General features: G+C 38.0%; 1 protein-coding gene across 2 annotated transcripts in view; it reads left to right on the plus strand.

Moving 5' to 3' along the window:
- The window catches only part of flvcr2b (FLVCR choline and putative heme transporter 2b), a 31,683-nt gene that overhangs the window by 2,906 nt on the left and 7,989 nt on the right, over positions 1 to 20,788 (plus strand). The window contains exons 1-7 of one of the 2 annotated variants that reach the window (XM_088089197.1): positions 1,089 to 4,601; positions 5,836 to 5,977; positions 11,682 to 11,822; positions 14,635 to 14,702; positions 16,006 to 16,109; positions 17,624 to 17,734; positions 20,091 to 20,196. In XM_088089197.1, the coding sequence (XP_087945323.1) occupies positions 3,951 to 4,601; positions 5,836 to 5,977; positions 11,682 to 11,822; positions 14,635 to 14,702; positions 16,006 to 16,109; positions 17,624 to 17,734; positions 20,091 to 20,196 (1,323 nt within the window). In that variant the 5' untranslated portion in view covers positions 1,089 to 3,950. Of the gene's footprint in view, positions 1 to 1,088; positions 4,602 to 5,835; positions 5,978 to 11,681; positions 11,823 to 14,634; positions 14,703 to 16,005; positions 16,110 to 17,623; positions 17,735 to 20,090; positions 20,197 to 20,788 lie in introns of those variants that run through there. The other variant, XM_042503681.2, reaches the window with a different exon arrangement.

Below are 20,788 nucleotides of genomic sequence, written 5' to 3' on the forward strand. Positions count from 1 at the left end.
TAGGGTGTAAATGTCTTTAATTATGTCAAAATAAAAGTCCTCTGGTGCTTTCATGCTTTCATGCATGTTGGGAGAATCCGTACCCTCCAAAATCTGCAACTATGACTAAAAGAAACAAACTAAGAAATGATCAAATTTGTATAACTCACCAATAACATAGTGAGAGTTAAAAAGGCAGCAAAGGAACGATCAATAATTGATTGAAAAAGTATGTCTTGGAGCTGTGAGCAGATTTGGATGCCCTCTGGTCCTCTGGCAAAGCTGCTTTGCAGATGTTGGTCCCGGCCCAGGGAACACATAGAAAGATTTGTGAAAAGGCCTTGACTTAGAGGAGATGTAATATACGTATACAAGTTTATTATGTCTTAAAGCAGAGCCCAGTTGCCAGAAGAAAATTTGACATTGTACATTTCTGCAAACCTTGGATATGTTACATTTGTATGTTTCTTATGAATCATATCAATGCTTCCAAAGTGTTACATGAGCTGACACTGGTAGTTGAGGAAAGGGGATGGTGGATGGCGATAATTTCATGATGGGCAAAAAAACCTGCCAAGCTGCAGACTACTGTTAGAGACCACCAAACAAACAACCAACAAAAACAGTTGTGATTTAGCAACCCGTTGCTGTTTTTGCTGCCAGATAGTGCCATTAAAAGCGGTTGTTTTATAGAGAGACATCAATACATTTTCTGCCAGTAGAGTGCCACAAAAAGCAGTTGATTTAACAGAGATATGAACAGCTTCTCTAGTTGTTATTGTGCCATGAAAAGCGGTTATATTTTCGACATTTTTGACATTTTTGCATTTCCTGCTGGGTTTGTGCCATGTAAATCAGTGTTTCTGAGGCAAAACATGTTTTTTTCTATCCATAACCAAGTGCTTCTGTAGCTAAACCTAACCACATGTTATTCACAGTGTTGTTACAACATAAAGTTTAAGCATATCCGCTACATAATAATTCAGAAATGTAATGTATTCATGGTTGGCAAGAATGTACAATGCCACTGTTTTTCTGGTGACTGAGTTACCAGCAGTGTTTGATAGAAAATAAATGCAGGGAGAATCTTGAAGTCAACAAAAGTATATTCTGTAGTTGGTGCCGTAATTTCAGTTTATGCAAAGTTCTCTCAGTTAGAGGAGAGAAGACAGTCACACTTAATACTCAGTCACATTGTTCTGAATGTGATAGACAGACTATGGTATATCTCATGTTAAACACACTGCAGTGGAACATTACACATAGCAATTGTTTTCTGGATCTCTGACTGTCACTTCACAAAAACAACACACACATAATTCTTCACAGATGTTGCATTCATCTAAATTAAGTACAGTGGGGGTGTTTTAAAATCCACATGAGCAGCCAAATAAGCAGACAGGAGAGCAAAGATCAACATTGTGCCGCTGCTGTTAATGTAAGCTTGCAAGCAAGCATTTAACACTTTAAGATTCTGAACAAGCAACACTTGAGTCAACTTACAGGACATCGACTACAAGTAAAATGTCACTGAAAAGTCATCACTTACTGCTGAAAAATTTTGCTGAGTGCGAACTGGATTTTTGGATACAGTTTTTATAAACATTTGCCGGCTTTCTGATAGATTCCCAATGATTGTCTTCTAACAGATTATTTGTTCTTATATATTGGACGCTTTGGTCTTCAGACAGGTTTAACACTCCAAACTTGCCTTGACAAACAGTCTTTCATATAGTTATAGCTGACATCTCCACAGAGTCATGAGAAGTCTTTCCCTGTCTTTTGTACAAGAAAAACAGCTTTCACAGACCTCATAATTTACTGGAGTAGACATCCTGCGTCCATACAAATTTTGCCTCAGTTCAGTTGGGTCATAGATTATTTTTATTACATCCAAACTGCCTCTATATCAGCACATTTCATTACACCACACCCTTTAATGATGGATGTTGTTACACCAAGGCAAGATGGACAGCAAACTGCAGCAAAAAAAAACAAAACACCAAAAAACAAAGGAAGTACTGTAAAAAAAATGCTTTAAAAATATGGCCAAATTCTAACAGCAATCTACATTTTTTTCAAAATACAGTAAGACACTGTGAATGTTAATGCTTTTTGGAGCCAATAATAAACCGCAAACCTGTCAATCTGCTGTAGAATACTGTAATAGATTTAATGGTATTGTTGAAGTAATTTTTGGTCTTGACACTGCAAAATAATGGTAAGAAGCTTGCAACTACATGTAATTCAGCAGAAATCTAAGTTATAACAAACTGCTGTAAAAATACAGCCAAATTCTTGTAGTACTGTAGAGTGGGTTTTTGTCTTCCAAAATACAGTGAAACTCTTTTTATCTTGATGCTTGTTGGAGGCAAAATGACTGCTATAATATTACAGCCAAATTTAAAAGTTATGTGCAGTTTTTCCAAAATACAGTAAAACACTGTAAATACTTGGATGCTTTTTGGAGCCAATATTACACTGTACACCAAAATGTCTCCTAAAAAATTCAGTGATAAATTTAATGGTATTCTAGTATCAAAGTAGTTTCCAGTGCTGACACTGTAAAATAACGGCAGGATGCTGGCAACTACAGCTGCCAGGAGTATACCATAATTTTACAGCAAATTGTGTTACAGCATATTCATTTTTCATGAAATTTAACTTTTTTTATATTTGCTGAAACTGTCTCTATATTCACACAACACCAGCGGAGACAGATAATCTCCTAATATCAGAACATTAACATTATACTCCTCTGCCTACCATGTTTCTACATAGTGCTTCTAATGGCCTTACCGCACCTTAACGAAAACAACCAGTCATAGCTGAGGAGTCTCTAATGCAACTGTCAATCACAGCTTGTGAACTGTGGTCAGACTTTCAAACCAGGACTGATCAAATGTGAGTCAGGATTCTGTGACTGCCCATTTCTCACCTCAAATGTTTTCAGAAACACATTTTAGTGTACTGTTTATCTGTAAAATGAGAAAGTTGGTACGGTTGGTAAAAACATTAGAGGTGAGAAATTGACAATGAGCAGAATCTTGATTCATATTTGACACTTTGACCACACTTCACAAGCAGTGATTGACATGATTGATCGCTGCATTAGACTTTGTGGCTCTGATTTTTTTTTTATTTAATTGTTTTGTTTCCCCAAGATCTGATTCTAGCAAATGCCATCAGAGGCAATAGGAAGGAGAAGGGACGTCTGTCTCATGTACTTGTTTCAGAATACAGATTCAGCAGGTATGACCCAAAGTTATTTTCGTGCAAGATACCTGTGTCTTTAACCAGAGTGTTCTCACAACATACAATTGAAACGTAAAGAAACAAAGTTTCAGCATATCTGCTACATATGAAATGTACAAATGTAATATATTAAAACATACCAGTTTAGCTTTTCCATGGTTTGCAGAAATGTACAACACCAACTTTTATTCTTGGTGGCTGAAAGAGAGGGATATTCCAGGTGTCCTTAAGAGTGCAGGCCTGGGATCCGTAGGTGTTCAATAACAAAGATTTGGAAACATTAACTTGTTGTAGCAACTGCAAAATGCTTCAAATGAGTTATCCTTCACAAGGGACTAAAGTTCAACAAAGAAATATGTGGGTTTTTTTGTTTTCTGGGGTCACTGTCATTGGGACAGTTAACTAAAGAGGTGATATAGGCTCTGAGTCTGTAGGAGTGGTTTAGGTTGAATTTCCTGTATTAATGTCACATGACAGGACTGAAGGTGATAAATATGCAGTATAGAGGCTCAATACCATCACATGCAGCAGATGTGAATGGACTGAGGACACTAGTGAAACTCCAGCTGTGCTCACTCTCTGGCTTCTCTGAGAAAACCATCGTTCTGCAACAGGCAGTTTGCACACAGGGCAGTGAGCTGTAAGGACACCAGCTCCGAAATCCTAAGACCTCTCACCTTGCACGCTCCAGGGGCCCCCACTTAAGGACAGTTAAAATGCCACAAAACAATACTTTGAAAGACAACCATGCAAATCCTGAATTTGGCGGTGAAGAATGGACTTGGTCCAAGGCTGCAAAGAATCCCACTCCAGGCCTCGCTTCGCTGCAGTGGACTCCAGGACCTTTAGGCAGAGCCATCTCCACTGGGTCACGGTTAGACGTCGAGGCTTTGCACAGTGACCGGGCAGAGCTGGTCCCCAAAGCTGAGACCAAACTTTACCACTGCCGTTGGGTCATGCTGTTCCTTTTCAGCGCTGTCTCAGCCAGCAATGCCTTCATGTGGCTTCAGTACGGCATCATTAGCAACATATTCATGCGCTTCTACAACATTGACTCTCTGGCCATCGACTGGTTGGCCATGATCTACCTGCTCACATACATCCCACTCATCCTGCCCGTCCTGTGGCTCCTGGACAACAGGGGAATCCGGGACGTTGTGCTTGTTGGGTCGGCCTTTAACTGCATTGGTGCTTGGATAAAAATTGGTAGCGCCGGTCCCGATCTGTTCCCAGTCACCTTTTTTGGCCAGTTTGTGTGCTCAGTAGCCACTGTGTTCGTCCTCGGTATCCCCTCCTACCTCGCCTCGGTGTGGTTTGGGGAGAAAGAGGTTTCCACGGCTTGTTCCATAGGAGTTTTGGGAAACCAGGTTTGTCTGAATATTGAATTAATTTCCATTTATTTTCTATTACTGCAGCAGAGTCCACACAGCGAGGCAGCTGTCTGTAGATTATGCAGCTGCACTGGATGCCAAAGTCACATAGGACTTCTAGTGTCTTGGTGCGAGAGGCCAGAGAAGATTGTGTTAACTGTTTGCTGAGGCTTCCTTGTCGTACTTTGTCTGCTCAGCTTAACATGTTCATAGAGCAACCTGATGTGTAAGTAATAAGAGAATCACTAGAGATGCATGATGTTGGATTTTTGCCAATATGCCAATATTTTCTAACTCATTTTGGCTAATTGTATACACCGATAAATGCACATATTTATTTTCCACCATTTTGAAGAGAGCATCAAGTCTCTCTTGAAGTGGAATTAACTTATTATTATGTCCACTGCAGACATGAAATGCAGTGCTTTTCAAAATTTACACATTCATAGGGCAAAATAAGAAAACTACTTCAACTTACGTTCTATGCAAGACATGCCATATTTACTTTCATGCAACATTACAAACAAACTGTAAAATGTATGCTACTTTAACATGCTTGGATGATGCTCTCCCTTATACAGTCCTGACAATAGGCACAACAAGCTGGACTTGGACATATTCAATAATGTTTAATCAACTGATTAAAGCTGCATAATTAGAGCACCATCACATCTGCCTGTCATATTGACATAAATGTTCATTTCAGGCCAATGTTGATTTAACATTTTAAAGCCTTTATCTTTCGATACTGATGACGTGCCAACATTATCGTGCATCCCTAAGAGTAATTTTTTTTTTTTTATGTTTGGCAGTTGCTAGCATTTGTTATTTTCCTTGTCCTGCACATGCAAGTTCCAGATAATTGACACAAACAAGTTGATGGTTAAAATTTATTTGAAATAATAATTTTTCTGAACTTAGCAGTCTACTAAGTTCAAAAAATTTTATTTCACTCTAATTCGGCCTTAAAACCAGGAAAAGACAACACATAGAATATAACTATGTGTGTGTCAAAACAAAAAACATTAGCTTCTAAATACACATGTTCTAGTAACATTTAGTCGCTATGTATGAGATAATACAATGACGTGGCAACTGTGGAGTTAAAAGCTTTTTTTTTTTCTGTTTTCGAGCCACATTAATTTGATATAACTTACCATACAGTAATGTGTGTTCACTCTTGAACTGTGTTTTTCATTCATTTGCGTTATATGTGCTCATTGTCTTATAGCTGGGTATTGCCATCGGGTTCCTGGTGCCTCCCATCCTGGTGCCTAATGTGGACGACCTGGACGAGCTGGCTCACCACATCAGAATCATGTTCTACATCACAGCAGGAGTGGCTACGTTACTCTTCATCCTCGTTGTCTTTGGTAAGATCTTCAGTGGCAATCTTAGACTGGGGGGGCCGAGGCAGAAAAGCTCATCAAGAATCCGACAGTTTTAATGACAGTTACAGGTGACTAGTTGACTGCCCTTGATAACTGTATCCAGCTATCATATGTAAGCTAGAAAGTGCTCCACTTAGTGCTTTTTTGGGGCTGCAATGATGCACTGTATAGTGCATTTATTGGAGGTTTTAGGGTATATTTGTCATTGCAAAATGTGCCAGTATGAGTGTCCATCGCCTCACGGTGCTCTTGACTGAGGGTCTCCGACTGATTATGCGAGCCTCAGACTTTCAAGGGGCAGCCCAACAGTCAATGTAAAAAACAAAACAAAAAAAACAACCTTTTTTTTTTTTTACATACTTCTAGTCTTATCTAGCCAAGCAGATGGAGCCAGAGATGTAAAGATAAAACAGATAAAACTGAAACTTTCAGCTTGGCTAGACACCATGAAGGGTGCAGTTTCATCAGTTTCCGAATTTACATAAAATGTAGATTTAAATCCTATTTAAAAACTGATTTTACTATACCGTGTAACCAATGATCTTTTATGAATGGTTAAGATGCGGCCAATGAGGCATTCAAGTGAGTGAAATGGATGAAGGCAATGGTGACATCACCTCAGTCTCTCAGCTTTTCCACTTCATTTGAAACCGTCCCTCAAAAAAATACTTTTTCTTTTCTCTCAGGCCGGTGGGATTTTTTAATTCAGTGGATGTACCTGATTGTGGTTTTAATTTACAGCAGACTCCAACTCTGACAAGAAGCACCATTCAGTGAACAAGAAAAGTGCTGACCTGCATGTTCGGGCCAACACAAAGCCCTCCCTGAAGGGGCGATGCACAAAAAAGATACTGTGGTGGTGCAAGTGAGGTCAGGAGAAATGTCACGGGAACAGGCACAAAAGCAATTGAGCATACTAAACAGTATTATTTTGTAAAGTGCAATACGTTATAGACAAGGCTATAGGTTTTGTTTCAGCATTTGTGGGAGACATAAAACATTTTTATCAAATGCTTGATTTCCTGCTTTTGGGTGATTTTTCTGCACCAGTTTTTGCCTTTTCTTCATCAGTTTAAGGTGTAAATATCCTCAGTTTTATGTTTTCATTAATGCACATGCTCTAAATATTGAGGGGATATGTTCCCTGTGCCTTTGGTTAGAAATATATAAGAAAAATTGAGGACTTGTAATCACAAAAGGTTTCTGGTAGAGGGAAGTGGCGTGGCGTGACTTAGTGTGACTAACAGGATGTCATTTGTTGAAAAAAATGCTTAGTTGTAGTCTGCTTTATATCTGCTGCTCATGCATTTTAACCGTCTATGTCTTTTTCCTACCGCTCCCTAATGCATTATCTCAGAGTATATAGTTTTAATTGTACATTTAGCACCTCACATGTAGAAATCACATTTGTTTTCTTGTCTTTTCTTATTGAGGAGAAAACTAGAATCTCAGGGAGGAAAGTAGAATAATAACTGAAGTGTTTAGTCAGAAAAGAGTAGCAAACTACAAGCTGTAAATAGTAGTACTCTTTAGAGAACAGTGGGCTTGGTGGTTGTAAGAGAGGAGGAACAAGTTGCATGAAAAAGCTGTTGTCCTGTGCGGACAGGGAGAGGGCGGGCGCTCATAAGCGTACTGCATTCAGAAACACAAAAGGATGCTTGTGAAGGCATTCCATAGTGGCACCGTGTACAACATTCAGACGAACTGTCAGTGTTGTTAGTTTAAAGAGAAAGAAAGATATAAGGTAGAAAAATAGAAATTCACCCACATCATGTAACTCTAGACAAAGCTTTTGCTGCTGATTAGGGGTGTCAGTTTTGGTTGGTTTTGCTTTCAATAGTCTTATACCCAGTGACCGTTAACTTAATGGTCAATTTTAAAAACAAAAAAAACATCAATTGATGTGCAATGCAAGAGGTCTTTCCTTTTGGTCTGGCACTCCATTGACTAAGTGAGCATTAGCACCACATTCAATGCATTATTCATTTAAAGGTGGTGATTTTTTAATGTTTTGTGATGTAAATGTCTTGCCTTTTATTTTATTTTCTGTTGACAGACAGAAGGCTAGTCGCGTTAACATGCAGAAACACGCTGCCCATCCTCTGGTCTCCACCAAGCCCCCAGGAAGTGCACCAAGCTTTGAAGCAAATTTTATGTAGTGGCCAAAAGTAGAATTACACCGTCTGGGTCTGTCATGTGATGCCACAGGGCCCAGAAAGACTTTTTCAATTGACTTACGTCTATGAATCAGTGGATTGATTTTTGTGAGTGTCAAAACCTCCGCAAAACGACTCATTTCACCCTAAAGTTTTAATCAATTCAGTGTGATAACATTTATAAAGTCTAAAAGAGCTGCAATATTATTGCGAGATTATTAATAACTTTTCCCACAGGAATGATTAGACTCAGGACCGCCGCTAGTCTCCTGAAGGGGCGAGGCAGTGGTGAAACCCACATGACACAGACACAAGAAAATGAATCTTAAGTGGGCCATTTCAGTTTATCAGTGGTCTCTGACTACATTTCCACAGCTAGCCTGCTGTCTGTCTCCTACCAGATCAGAGTGATACGCTGTGCAGTAAACTGATAAGCAAACTTAACCTGTAGACAGACATCCGTAAGCAGTGAAGCTGTTCTACGGTTAACCGCCGATTAAAAGCATAGATTCTATTTAGTAAGAAATGTGACTTATGCTTCTCTTGGTTACTCCAGCAAGTTAATTCTCACCAGTTGGCCACAGTGGTTTCATGATGTGACACATACACTTGCAGACATAGCACACCCTCACACATATATGCAAGATGCCATGTGTGAGGGCTGTCCTGCTGGCAGGGCCATCTGTAGCCCTGCGACAGGCCCGTGAGTCAGCGGGGCAGACAAAGTCCCTGGATTCAGAGATTTGCATAAACTGTGTGCAAAGAGAGGTGAGAGAAGGAGCTTGGCGGCTGCCTTCCTTTGAACAAACTGGCAGATTTAACCACAGAGAAAGTCTTGGCGTGAGTGGATCTAGTTGACTGAATAAAGGGGAATCACCAGAGGCGGAAAAAGAAAGTTACAATGCACAAATGATTTTTAAAGATGTATTAACTTTGCGTTTCTTCTGAAACTGAAATCATCACTAAATTCATGTATTGTCAGAGCAGTTTAGCAGGTTATTTTCACAGGATTGATAAGACCAGTTGTGGAAGAAGTATTCAGATCCTTTATGCAAGTAAAAGCACTAATATCACACTGTGAAGGTATAGCATATATATAGCAAGTATAATCAAGAAAATCTACTTTAAGTATTAAGTACTTAGACTTAGACTTAGACACGTTTATTTATCCCACTTGTGGGAAATTCACTTGTCACAGCAGCCGTGTGTACAGAAAATAGAAATATATGTAAAATATCAATATATACAAAATATAAAATATTAAATGTACAATAGTGCAAAAAATAGGCAAAAAAATAGGCATGTGTCAAGGAAGACAAAAATGTACAGGTTGTAATACAAGAGGTCAGAGAGTGCAACTTTTATTGTAGTGAGTCCAGGTTATTGTTGGCTCAGGCTGGTGTTGTATAGCCTGATGGCCGATGGAAGGAAGGACCTGCGGTAGCGTTCCTTCCTGCAGCGTGGGTACCGCAGGTACTAAGGTACTTAGTATTTAAGTAAAGGTAGTCATGCAGAAAAATCTTCCAAAAAAAGAATGCGCCCAAAAAAACCCTCAAAATTATTAAAAAGAGGGGGGTGGGGGTGGGGGGGGGACACAAGTTATTAAAAAAATAGAAAAAAATACAACCACACCTTAAGATTATTAAAAGAAAAAACACAGCCTCAAAACTCAAAATTGTTTTTAAAAAAACATGTTAAAAAATCAAAATGATAAAAAAAAATAAATAGAGAAAACACCCAGAACTTTATAAAATAAAAAAAACACCTAACAGGAAAAAGAAGAGAACACATGCAAAAAACTTGGAGTTATAAACAAAATTTAAAATAACACCCCCATAACTCAAAATAATTAATTATCAAATAATATAATTAATAATCAAAATATTTGGCAGTTATACCTTTCAGTCAGTTGATTAATTTATCAACTAATTATCACAGCTGTACTTGTATAAACTGTTTTGTAATTTAATATTTAATGTATATCAAAACATCATATTTTATAAAGCCTTTTTATGTTTTTTATTTTAAAAAAATATTAATTTGTAAAGTAACAAAGGCATCCAGATAAATATAGTGAAGTAAAAAGTACACTATTACCTTCTGAAATGTAGTGGAGTAAAAATATAAGGTAGCATGAAATTAAAATACTCAAGTACAAATACCTTGAATTCATACTTAAGTACTTGTAAAGTACTTGGGTAAATGTACTTTGATCCATTCCACCACTGAGTAAGACTGATTACTGAACACAAGACCTCAGGTCAGATTCGCTGAGGGGGAGAAAAGGCTGGCTCAGCTCCAAGATCCACAAAGACAGACATCTGCATTTCCCCATGAAGCCTCAGGGCACGTGCTCTCAGGAGAAAAGACAGACTGAGTTATATATATATATATATATATATATATATATATATATATATATATATATATGGACCTGTTCAACTTTGTTTGACTCTGTCCTTCACTGCAGCTCATTTAGGCTCCATGCCCCTTAAACATTTAGAAAGTTTGTGGCCTTCTTTCTTTATAAAAAGGCAACACAACATTTCCAACAGTTACTTTCTGTTGTTTTAAGCACATTTATTTGATTATTTATTATTTATGTACCCAATATTCTACTGATAATTTGCGGTGGCACTGTGCACAGTGTCAAATATACGGCAGCCCGTGTTGCATATAAAGATGTTCAGCATATTAATGGTGTTTCCACCCTTACGTGAAATAATAATTTTAAAAGACATTACAAGCAGCACTCTTTCATCATGAAAAGAAGACGCACTTTGGACTGTTTCCTTCTCTCCAGCATGACTCCTTCTTGTGCATGCTTCCAGCAGCGTAGATGCATACGTTTGACATCCTTTTTGACGCCTTTTTTTTTATTTCACACCTGCTAGCATCAAGATAAAGAACATATAAGTTCAGAGGTGTATGGTTTCGATGGATCGGATAATTTGGATTCGGTACATGATTCTCATCCGTAGTGTTGGTGGTGACAGCAGATAAATGCCGTCCCCACCTACAGTGGTGCAACGGTGTCATTGCAGAAGCGTAACACCCACCCTCTGTTCCCCCAGGGTTAACACCTTTAGGTCTGTCAGTGCTGCTGCTGTTGTTAGCACCATTTGTGCTGTTAGCAGCCCACTCAGCCACCTCCATGTTAACAGTCGTGTGCAAACAATCGCGGCTCAAACACGAAATCATAGTTATGTGCTGAATGTCGCATTTTGTCTCTGGAATTATTTGTGAACACTGCAATTCAACTATGTTTTTGCAGAGGGTATGAATACAACATGAGCTTGTAATGATGAAGATGCCAAAGAACTGAAGAGGTTAACAGGGCAGCAATAAATTACTAAAAGCTGACAATACATATGCAGCATGTTTGACAGTGACATACCAGGACCAAGGATATATGTTATTCCACATTTATGAGTCACATAATATTTTGTTCATCAGTCTGTGTTGACGACTAGATACACTCGCTCATGGCTGAATCTTTAACATTGATTTTGCTCTTTTCCATATTTCAGTCTTCCAGGAGCGTCCTAAACTTCCTCCGACTCAGGCCCAGGCCACAGCTCGTACCATCCCACCGGAGCAGTACTCCTACACGGCCTCTATCCTCAGGCTGCTCCGCAACAGGCCCTTCATCCTCCTCATCGTCACTTATGGTTAGTCTATACTACTCCCCACATGAGTAGTTATTATTTTGTTTCAATTAAATCTATTTTAGACTACTTAAAAACATCCACAGCCAGAGCTTAGATTTTTTTGTGGTACTACATTATGATCTGTGTGGTTTGAATTGTAAGAAAATATGAGAAATTGTCATACTATAATCACCCGAACTTGAGAGCAAACAGTTGCTTACTTTCACATCCAACAGTTACAGATCAACATCGTTATTCATTTTGAGTCATGTTTATGGTTATGGTTATCTGACGAGTGTAAGTCCAATATTCACTCTGTTTTAGCTCCATTTTTGGTCTCCACCATCTCTTCAGTGAAATATCTGTCTTTTCAGCTGCCAAGTGATTCACTTTGGTCACTATAGTGACCATAGTGAAGCTTTTTGACGTGAAAATGACACAACGAAAGTGATAAAAGTGAACTAAAACACTAAGCTATGAGCTGCAACTCACTGAAATGCATACATATTTATTATATACATATTTATTATTTATTATACATACTTGGGTGATAATCTTATGTGATAATCACTACACACATCACTGAATACAAATTGTTTAATAAAGTTATTGTGATTAAAGCTGCTTTAAATTAACCAATCCGGTTGAAATTAGTCAGGAATTCCCCCAACACATCATCACACTTTCCCTGTGTTACGTGAGTTACTGTTACTGCTGGATAATAGCTGTTACATTAGCACGGAAACCACTCACTGATTTTCCTGAAAGCCTTAGTACTCTGCCTTTAAAGTGTAACTAGGTTTATCTTGTCATTAAAAGTCATAAAAATGCACACAAGTCATTAGTTATTCAAAAGCTCATAGAGACGAGAGCGAGTGTGTCCCAGAGGGGTTCAAAGTTTGTTTATTGTCTGGCAATCTTTAACAAATGATCGATCTGTGCTGAAGATAACCATTTTATAAGGATGAAGGACACTGAGATATGAAATTAGTTTCTCTATTGTCGAATTGTTCGAGCTTGTCAAGTCACAGCCACATCCAACAGCTGTGAGCAGTTTTAGGAAACGCTTTGACCTTGCTCGACCTACCACTACATGTGACACAATTCATGTGACTATTGTTAGTGTGTTATTAGTGTCCCTGTGCCTTTGTCTCTGTGTCCTTTTTTCCTTTCTACATATGATTTTTCGGTTGCCAGATAACAATGCAAGGTTCACTTGGTCTCTGATTGACCTGCGATTGTCACTCTCTGTAGTTGTAACCCGGTCACCAGAATAAATGCTGGTTTTAGACAGATATTTATTTGTCCTTTCGGGAATTCATTGTGCTCCGTACAGCAGTTGTCACATGAATAAACAGGCAACTACACCATGTACATTTCTGCAAACCACAGATATTTTGCATTTGTATATTTCATATGCAGTGGATATTTTGAAACTTAACATCTCTATTTGTTAATAATTTTCCTAATAGTTTTAAATTCCATGTTGTGACAACAGTGTGGTTAGTGTGTGGTTAGGTTTAGGCACAAAAATTACTTGGTTAGGGTCAGGAAACAATAATGTTTTGGCTTAAAATTCCCAATTTGGCTGCCACAAACATGGCTTGACATGTTCCAATAAAAAATCCTGCTTTTGTTGCCACAAATGACTACAAATGTCCTGACGTCTTGTAATAAAGACCTAGTTTTGTCGCCACAAACATGAAGGAATGATGTGTCCTTTAAAATACCCAGTCTTGGGGCGCCCACTAGCCCCATGTACAAAGGCTGTGTCTCACCCCCTCTCCTTTCCGCCTTTCTTACCATAGCTGTCCTATCTAGTAAAGGCCAAAAAAGCCCAAAATATAATCTTGAAAGAAAAAAACCTAACATGGCTGGAAATAATTTTGTCTTGTTAAAAATACCTGGTTTTGTCGCCACAAACAGCAATGGAACTTTCTTTAACTGTCACTAAAAAACACCCGCTTTCATTCTACAACAAAACACAGACACATCCCAAACTGACGTAAAAAAAAAATACCAGGTTTTGTTACCACAAACATGGACAAAAATGTGTTAATGTGTTGTTAAAAAAAAAACCCAGTTCCATCGTCACAAACACAACTAGAAATGCCTTGAAGTCTCGTTAAAAATACCCAGTTTTGTGACCACAAACACAAATGTAAAGGTCCTGTTAAAAAACACCTACTTTAACACATAAACACAGCTGGACATATCCCGACCTGTCTTAAAAAATACCCAGTTCTGTTGCCACAAATGCAGCTGGAGATGTTCAAAAGTCTTGTTAGAAACAGTTTGTTGCCACAAACACAAATGAAGACGTTTTGTTTGATGATTTGATGAGAAACTGAAATCATACACACGTTATCAGAACTACATCACTTTAGAAATGTTGATATGATGTGTATGAAAAGTACAAATGTTTACAGAAATATACCATGTCAGCATCTTATTCTAGTATTTTTTGTATTTTGCATCCCCAAATGTTACTAAGTGTTTTTAAGGAGGTGTATGTTCTTTCTTTGTAGTTTATGTCTGAGTGACCGACTGTATCTAAAAACTTGGTTTAGAGAAAAAAAATACTCAGCCCTTAACAGACCTGCCCTTGTATAGAAATGCTTGGTTTGGGGCAGCTCTATGTTTCGGAAACTTCTGATTAGGTTCATTTGGCACAGCTGAAAATAGAAACCCTTCAACCGCTCACATTTAAGTATGTCATAATACTATAGTGTGTCACAATGCTCACTGCTTCCTTAAGTTTGTGAAGGGTTTCCTCAAAGATATATTTGTCCTGTTGTGCAGACGTTGTTTGACAACTTTTCCCAACTCATAGGTTTGAACGTGGGCTGTTTCTATGCTGTTGGAACCCTGTTGAACCGGATGATCATCGAGCATTACCCTGTAAGTCCACAGCAAAGACATACAGTAGAGTGTTGTCTCTGTACTGATATCTATTACTAACGCTCTTGTTACACTTCCCATATTTTGATATTTCAGGACTTTAAATGCTGATTTGGACGTTCTATTTTGAAGTATTTGAACTTCACAGCTTCACATATTTGCAGCTTCAGCTGTAATCTTTTATACCCAGAAACAATGTAACACAACATCGATGAACTGCTCTGCAGTAATAGATTAAAGGAATACTTCATCCCCGAAATGACCTTTTGTATGCCAGTCGCTCACCATGTGTTACATTGAATGTGTGAAGAAAACTTTGCTTTTGTGGCAGAATCTAAAAACTGAGAAAATTCTTAAATAATTGAAGTCGCAGGGGGCTGTGATAAACAACAGGAAAACTAAATCAAAATACCAGTTTACAAACTCTCACACAACTTATGCAGTATTATCCACGACTCATTTTATGTATTCCTTTTCCCACGGGGAACTAAATCAAAAGTAAAACTTATTGATCCTTTCCCCAGCGCCGGACTCCATTGACAAAAACAGTAATTTTACTTCACTGAACACAGAAGCTGCTGCCTCGATCAGTTAGTTTGTTTGTGTTGTAGTGAGACCTTTGTGTTTTTAAGGATTAGTTCGGATTCAGCCAAGTCACAAAACAACACAAACAAAATAACTGATGGAGGCAGCCGTAGACCAGCTGCTCCCGTGTTCAGGGAGTTAAAAATACTTTTTTTGTCAATAGAGTTTGGCTTTCAAGAGAGAATAGATACGTTTACTTATCATAGGGGTTTCTTTTTGGGGAGTTCTGAGCATATGACTGTGAATGAGACTGATTATACAGCATTAGTTGTGTGAGAGTTATGTTTTGATGTAGTTTTGCTTTTGTTAAACGCGGTTCATCAAGAACTTGATCAGTTTTTTAAAATCTTTTCACTGTACAGTTTTCGTTTACAGAGGTGTAGTAATGTCCATATGGAGACCTTTTCAAATATGACAAAGTGATCAAAACTATTTGGGAACAGGATGCTTTTTCAACTGAAGTTTTGATGCAGACTGATGCTAAAATATTTGTACAATTTTATGGAATAATGTTGCTGAAGCTTCTGATGTAATCTCACTCTCCATCAGTAGGAAATGTAGTCAAAGGATTTATATGACACCAGACACAGAAACTCGCACAGTTTCACCTCCACTCCCTTTCCTGACATGATATCTGCTTTGTCTTAAACTGCCTTGCCTTCCTTTGGTATGTAAGGCCGTAAGGTCACTTATCTGTGAATCCTGCTCGACACTTTAGGGAGAAGAGGTGAATGCTGGGAGGATTGGCCTCACCATTGTCATTGCGGGGATGGTCGGCTCCCTGATCTGTGGCGTTTGGTTGGACAAAACTAAAACCTACAAGTAAGAGGAATGTCAGAGAGGAAAAGTATGACTGTTTTGTTTCCAGTGTTTGAAATTAAAAAGATGCAAAAACAAAGATTTAAAGTTGCATTTCATGTGGCTTTTCTAACGTGTTTATATATTTACTTGACCCTCTCCAACACTGCAGCGACACAAACTTTTTTCTGTTCGGTTTAGTGTCATTTAGCTTTTCGTCTCGTGTCAGTTCTTGTTTGGTGTTTATTTGTTGGCTGTTGGGGCTCAGTGTCTGTTTATCCAGGTGCAGCATGCTGTTCTCACTGTAGTCGTTCTACCCTCGTGGGCCTTTTGCCTGTATAGTGACAGCAGGGTTTAATCTATGGGGGGGCTTCAGTCGACACCCCTCTGTGTTATTTACAAGAGTATTGTTCTGCAAATTTGGGAGTGCGAGTGTGTTTGTGGCTTACATGCAGAGACGCATTCAGTCCAACCTGGCAGTGTTTTCTTTTCCAGATGGTTTAAGTATTTTCATTCATATTGTAATTACACTCTGATTGCCCATTGATAAATACTTTGAAATTCATCTGTTATTTTTTACATTTCCATGCTAATACGAATCCTGTTAGATCCTGAAGATACAGTCGGTGTGATGGGAACATCCACAAAACATCCTTTACAGTGAGGGGAAAACAGTGCATTCGCTATAATGCTCAAGAGTTGGTGTGATGCATGTCAAAGAAACTATAAAATCGAGAGTTTCCCATGTTTTGCAGAGACTAATGAAAACAACATTGTTTGAAACTGGTCTAGTATTAAGTGAGAGCAGCGGCCAAACTGCAATGTAAATACCTAGAACATGTTTAAACCTTCAATGTACGCCGTAGTGCTACTAGTACTCAAAAACTCCACGGGGTACCTTTAAATTTTGAAGCTGCATGCAGTGTTATACCAGACTACTTTTAAATCTAAACTCATTTATAAATCTCTTGAGATGCTACTGTGGTCTACCTATGGGGGACAAAAAATGATATTATATATTTTATTTATTTTTTTAAATATATTTTTTAAAATAAAGACATAAATAAGTAAATCCTAGATTAAATTAATAAATGAAAGAATAGATAAATGCTCAAATTAATATGGTAATTAATAAAAGAATGAATGAATTAATGAATGAATCCAGAGGTTAGGACCTCATTAACATAAATGCAGAAATACAGAAATAAATAAAGTTGTACAAAAATGAATAAACATATTTAATTCCTGTTTAATCATCAACTTTTCCTCATTTATTTATATATGCATTTATCTAACAATTTATTTATTTATATCTGCATTTATTTGTTTATATATGTGTTTATTTATCCATTCCTGTATTATTTTATTATTTTAAGCATTTATTTATTGATACTTAAGTCATTTTTTATCCTCCATAGTCTGCCGCAGCAACTAAAGTAACATGTAACAGTTTATCCACATAAATTTAAAGCAGCAGTTCTCTGAATATATCATGGTTATAATTATATTAATGTTCACTGTTTTGTTTGTATTTCCAGGCAGACCACTCTTGCGGTCTACTTCATGTCTCTGGTGGGGATGATCGTCTATGCTGCTACACTCAGTCTGGGACACCTCTGGGTGGTCTTCATCACCGCTGGAGCTCTCGGGTACTCTTACATTCATTCTTTGTTTTTTGTTGGTATAATACTATGATAAGAGATTGTTTTTTCTCACATTAATTTAAAGTTAAATACAGTTAATTCATTCAGTCAAGGGACAGAGCACCAAACTGATGGAAATATTTACAACTAAGATTCAAGATGGATATACTGTATCTTAAGTAGATAAAGTGAGCCCAGTAACAAAAAAATGTAAACTCTAACTATTTGCACATTCCTCACACAGAGGCTGTGTGTCCTCTACTGCAGGTTTTCAGTCAAATATGAATCACAGATGGAAACTTACAGAAAACTTTTGCAACCCTCTTCTACAATTTCTCCAAGTACAATATTTCTGTTGACATTTGCAACAATAATTTACAGCAGTGTTTATTTAGAGGTCAACTAAGGCCTGATAAGCATTTACACATGCACCGTACACACACTGCTACACATGGTAAAGCCTAACTGCTGTACATACTGACCCAGTGTTCAAAGTCAGGATACATAGAGCAGAGATAACGCAGCTTCCTGCTCAGGGAAAAGGAAAACATATGAATACAGCCCATAATTCTGTGCACTCAGCTTAAGCTGTCAATGTAATTGACTTTATTACATCTTGATAATTCACTTTGTGATATAAGTGTTTTCAAGGCAGTCTTTGGCAGTGTTTGGCTCTTTACACAAAAAAATTATTTATTGCCTATTACTCAGTACACTTTTGAATAAAATATTATTACTTTACTTATTACACCCTGCCAACAGTAATTCATTACACTACTCAATATATTAGGTTACATTTCTCCTCACAATGTGTCTTGTGCCTCTGTGTGAATGTCAGGGAGTTCAGGTTTGTTAGCTTGCAAATGATATTTAGGGTCTTCTGCTGTCTGTGACCAGTATTTTCCCAACGATTTGTCTGAAAGACAGAGTCAGTCACTAAGATGGGCAACATTTCATAAACCACATGTCCAGCCACAAGCTTCATTGATACTGTATCACTCATAGCCTGCAGCTGTCTACAATTGAAAACAAGTTTTTACTGTTTAGCCAGTTAGGGCTTTAGTCATCCTCCGGAGTGGCATAGGGTTTATTCTTTAGTGGGGTGTATTTCCGCAAGCTTCACGTTGTTGTGCTGTTGATTGTAGTAGGTGTTTCAGGTGGTTTAAGGTTATGTTTTTTTTTGGTTTTTTTTACAGTAGAAACTGTAGCCCTTTTTCCACAGAGATCATGCTGTCGGGCTTCTACGAAGCCCATTTTTAGGCCTTTGCATTTTAACACAGAACTAAACAAAAGTCGCATCATGCTGCTCTAGTGTGTGATTTTAGACAACATGCAGGGACTACTGCATTTTCAGCTCAAAGGTGAGACAATTCTGTCTCCCCACTTTGTCTTTATTCAGAATGACGAGGTAGCATAACGGCACGATATTCCTGCAGTGAGCAGGCAGTGTACAGGGGGCTAGTCTTAGTGCCGCCACCTGGAACAACGATGTTCTTGTCATCTTTCCTCCCCACAAAAACAAAGTAATGTGAATATTTCCAGCCACCGAATGTCTCCATCTTCCAAGCTACCTTGCTGCTTTGTGACTTGCATGTTCGATGATTAAGAAAATGAGCGACGTGATTGATTGTCAGATTTCAGATTAGTAAGGGGTTGAAGTAGAAAGTGAGGTTATAATGAGTTATTTATTCTTGGGGTAACTGTAATATTATCACTGAAATTTTATTAGTAATTTTTTACAATACTTTTGTGACTGGGGTAAGTGATCTTATTATTAATGATATGCCCAGCACTGATTAATGTGTCTTTTTTCCAGAGTGTACAACCATTGTTCTGATTTGTCGTAGTAAGAACTTCTGTTTTTAACAAAAAGTTCTGTTTCCCCATTCATCATTAGCTTATCTTTTAAGTATTATGCTCTCTAAACTGTAATCAAAGTAAACTTAGAAGCAGAAATAGCATATGTAAATGTGAAAGAGATGTTTTTGGATATACAGTTTGTACTGACGCAGGCTGATGTGTTTTGCTAATGTTGCCAGGTAAAAGCCTTGTTTATTTGTGGTGATGTGGCGCAATTGAGTGAAAAAACTGTCTGCTGTCAGTGAACAGCTTTCAAAACCTGTTTTTCCTGTATGACATTATTATTGTCATTAATGTACTCTATAGACAAGGGCGTTAATCTTAAATTCCATTAACACCCAGTAGATACAAAGTTTTCATCCACTTGCAAGTTATAATGAAGAGGGAGAGGCAAACATAAATAAAGACTGACGGAGCTCGTGTTTAGCTTTAAAGCCTCAGATTTGAATTTGAATTATGTTTACTTTATGTTCCCATGTGATGTGTGTGTGTTTGTGTCCAGGTTCTTCATGACGGGCTACCTGCCGCTGGGCTTTGAGTTTGCTGTCGAGCTGACGTACCCAGAGTCAGAGGGAACATCATCCGGACTCCTCAACTGTTCGGCACAGGTGCAGCTCAATGACATTCAGGGTCACTGAAAACATAATAGTGCAGAAAAGCCCACAGAGATGGTGTGAAACAAATGTTTGTTTTTACTGCCTATAAAGAAAAAAAGTGAGTCATTCACCTTCTTTTACCAGAACAACCAGTGAGTGTTAAAGCAGCTTTCTGAAGAGACTGCAGATATTAAAACATTACAGCTCAAACAAAAACTCAGTGACTTATAGTAAAAGTGTACTCCGTCCTGTTAAATGTGCTAAAATTCTGAATTGACTTTGCATTTTAAAGTCATTGGGCATTGGGAAAAGATATGCAAAAGATCCCACACCTCTCCTTCACAGGAGCAGGAGACACACACACACACACACACACACACACACACACACACACACACACACACACACACACACACACACCAGTTACAGTTGTTCAGTCCTGTTTTATGTTGTTTTGCTTCTCTTTGTAGTCGTTCTCTGTTTCTTTGAGGTAATTCTGTGGATTTTTTTTGTCATTTTGTGTCTCTTTGCATTTGTTTTGAGCATTTTTGTAGTTATTTGGGTCTCTTTGAAGTTTTTTTTCATCTCTATAGCTTCATTTCCA

The sequence above is a fragment of the Plectropomus leopardus genome, chromosome 16 (assembly GCF_026936395.1).
Source record: "Plectropomus leopardus strain MGB_pleo_1.0 chromosome 16, ASM2693639v1, whole genome shotgun sequence".
Taxonomy (NCBI): domain Eukaryota; kingdom Metazoa; phylum Chordata; class Actinopteri; order Perciformes; family Serranidae; genus Plectropomus; species Plectropomus leopardus.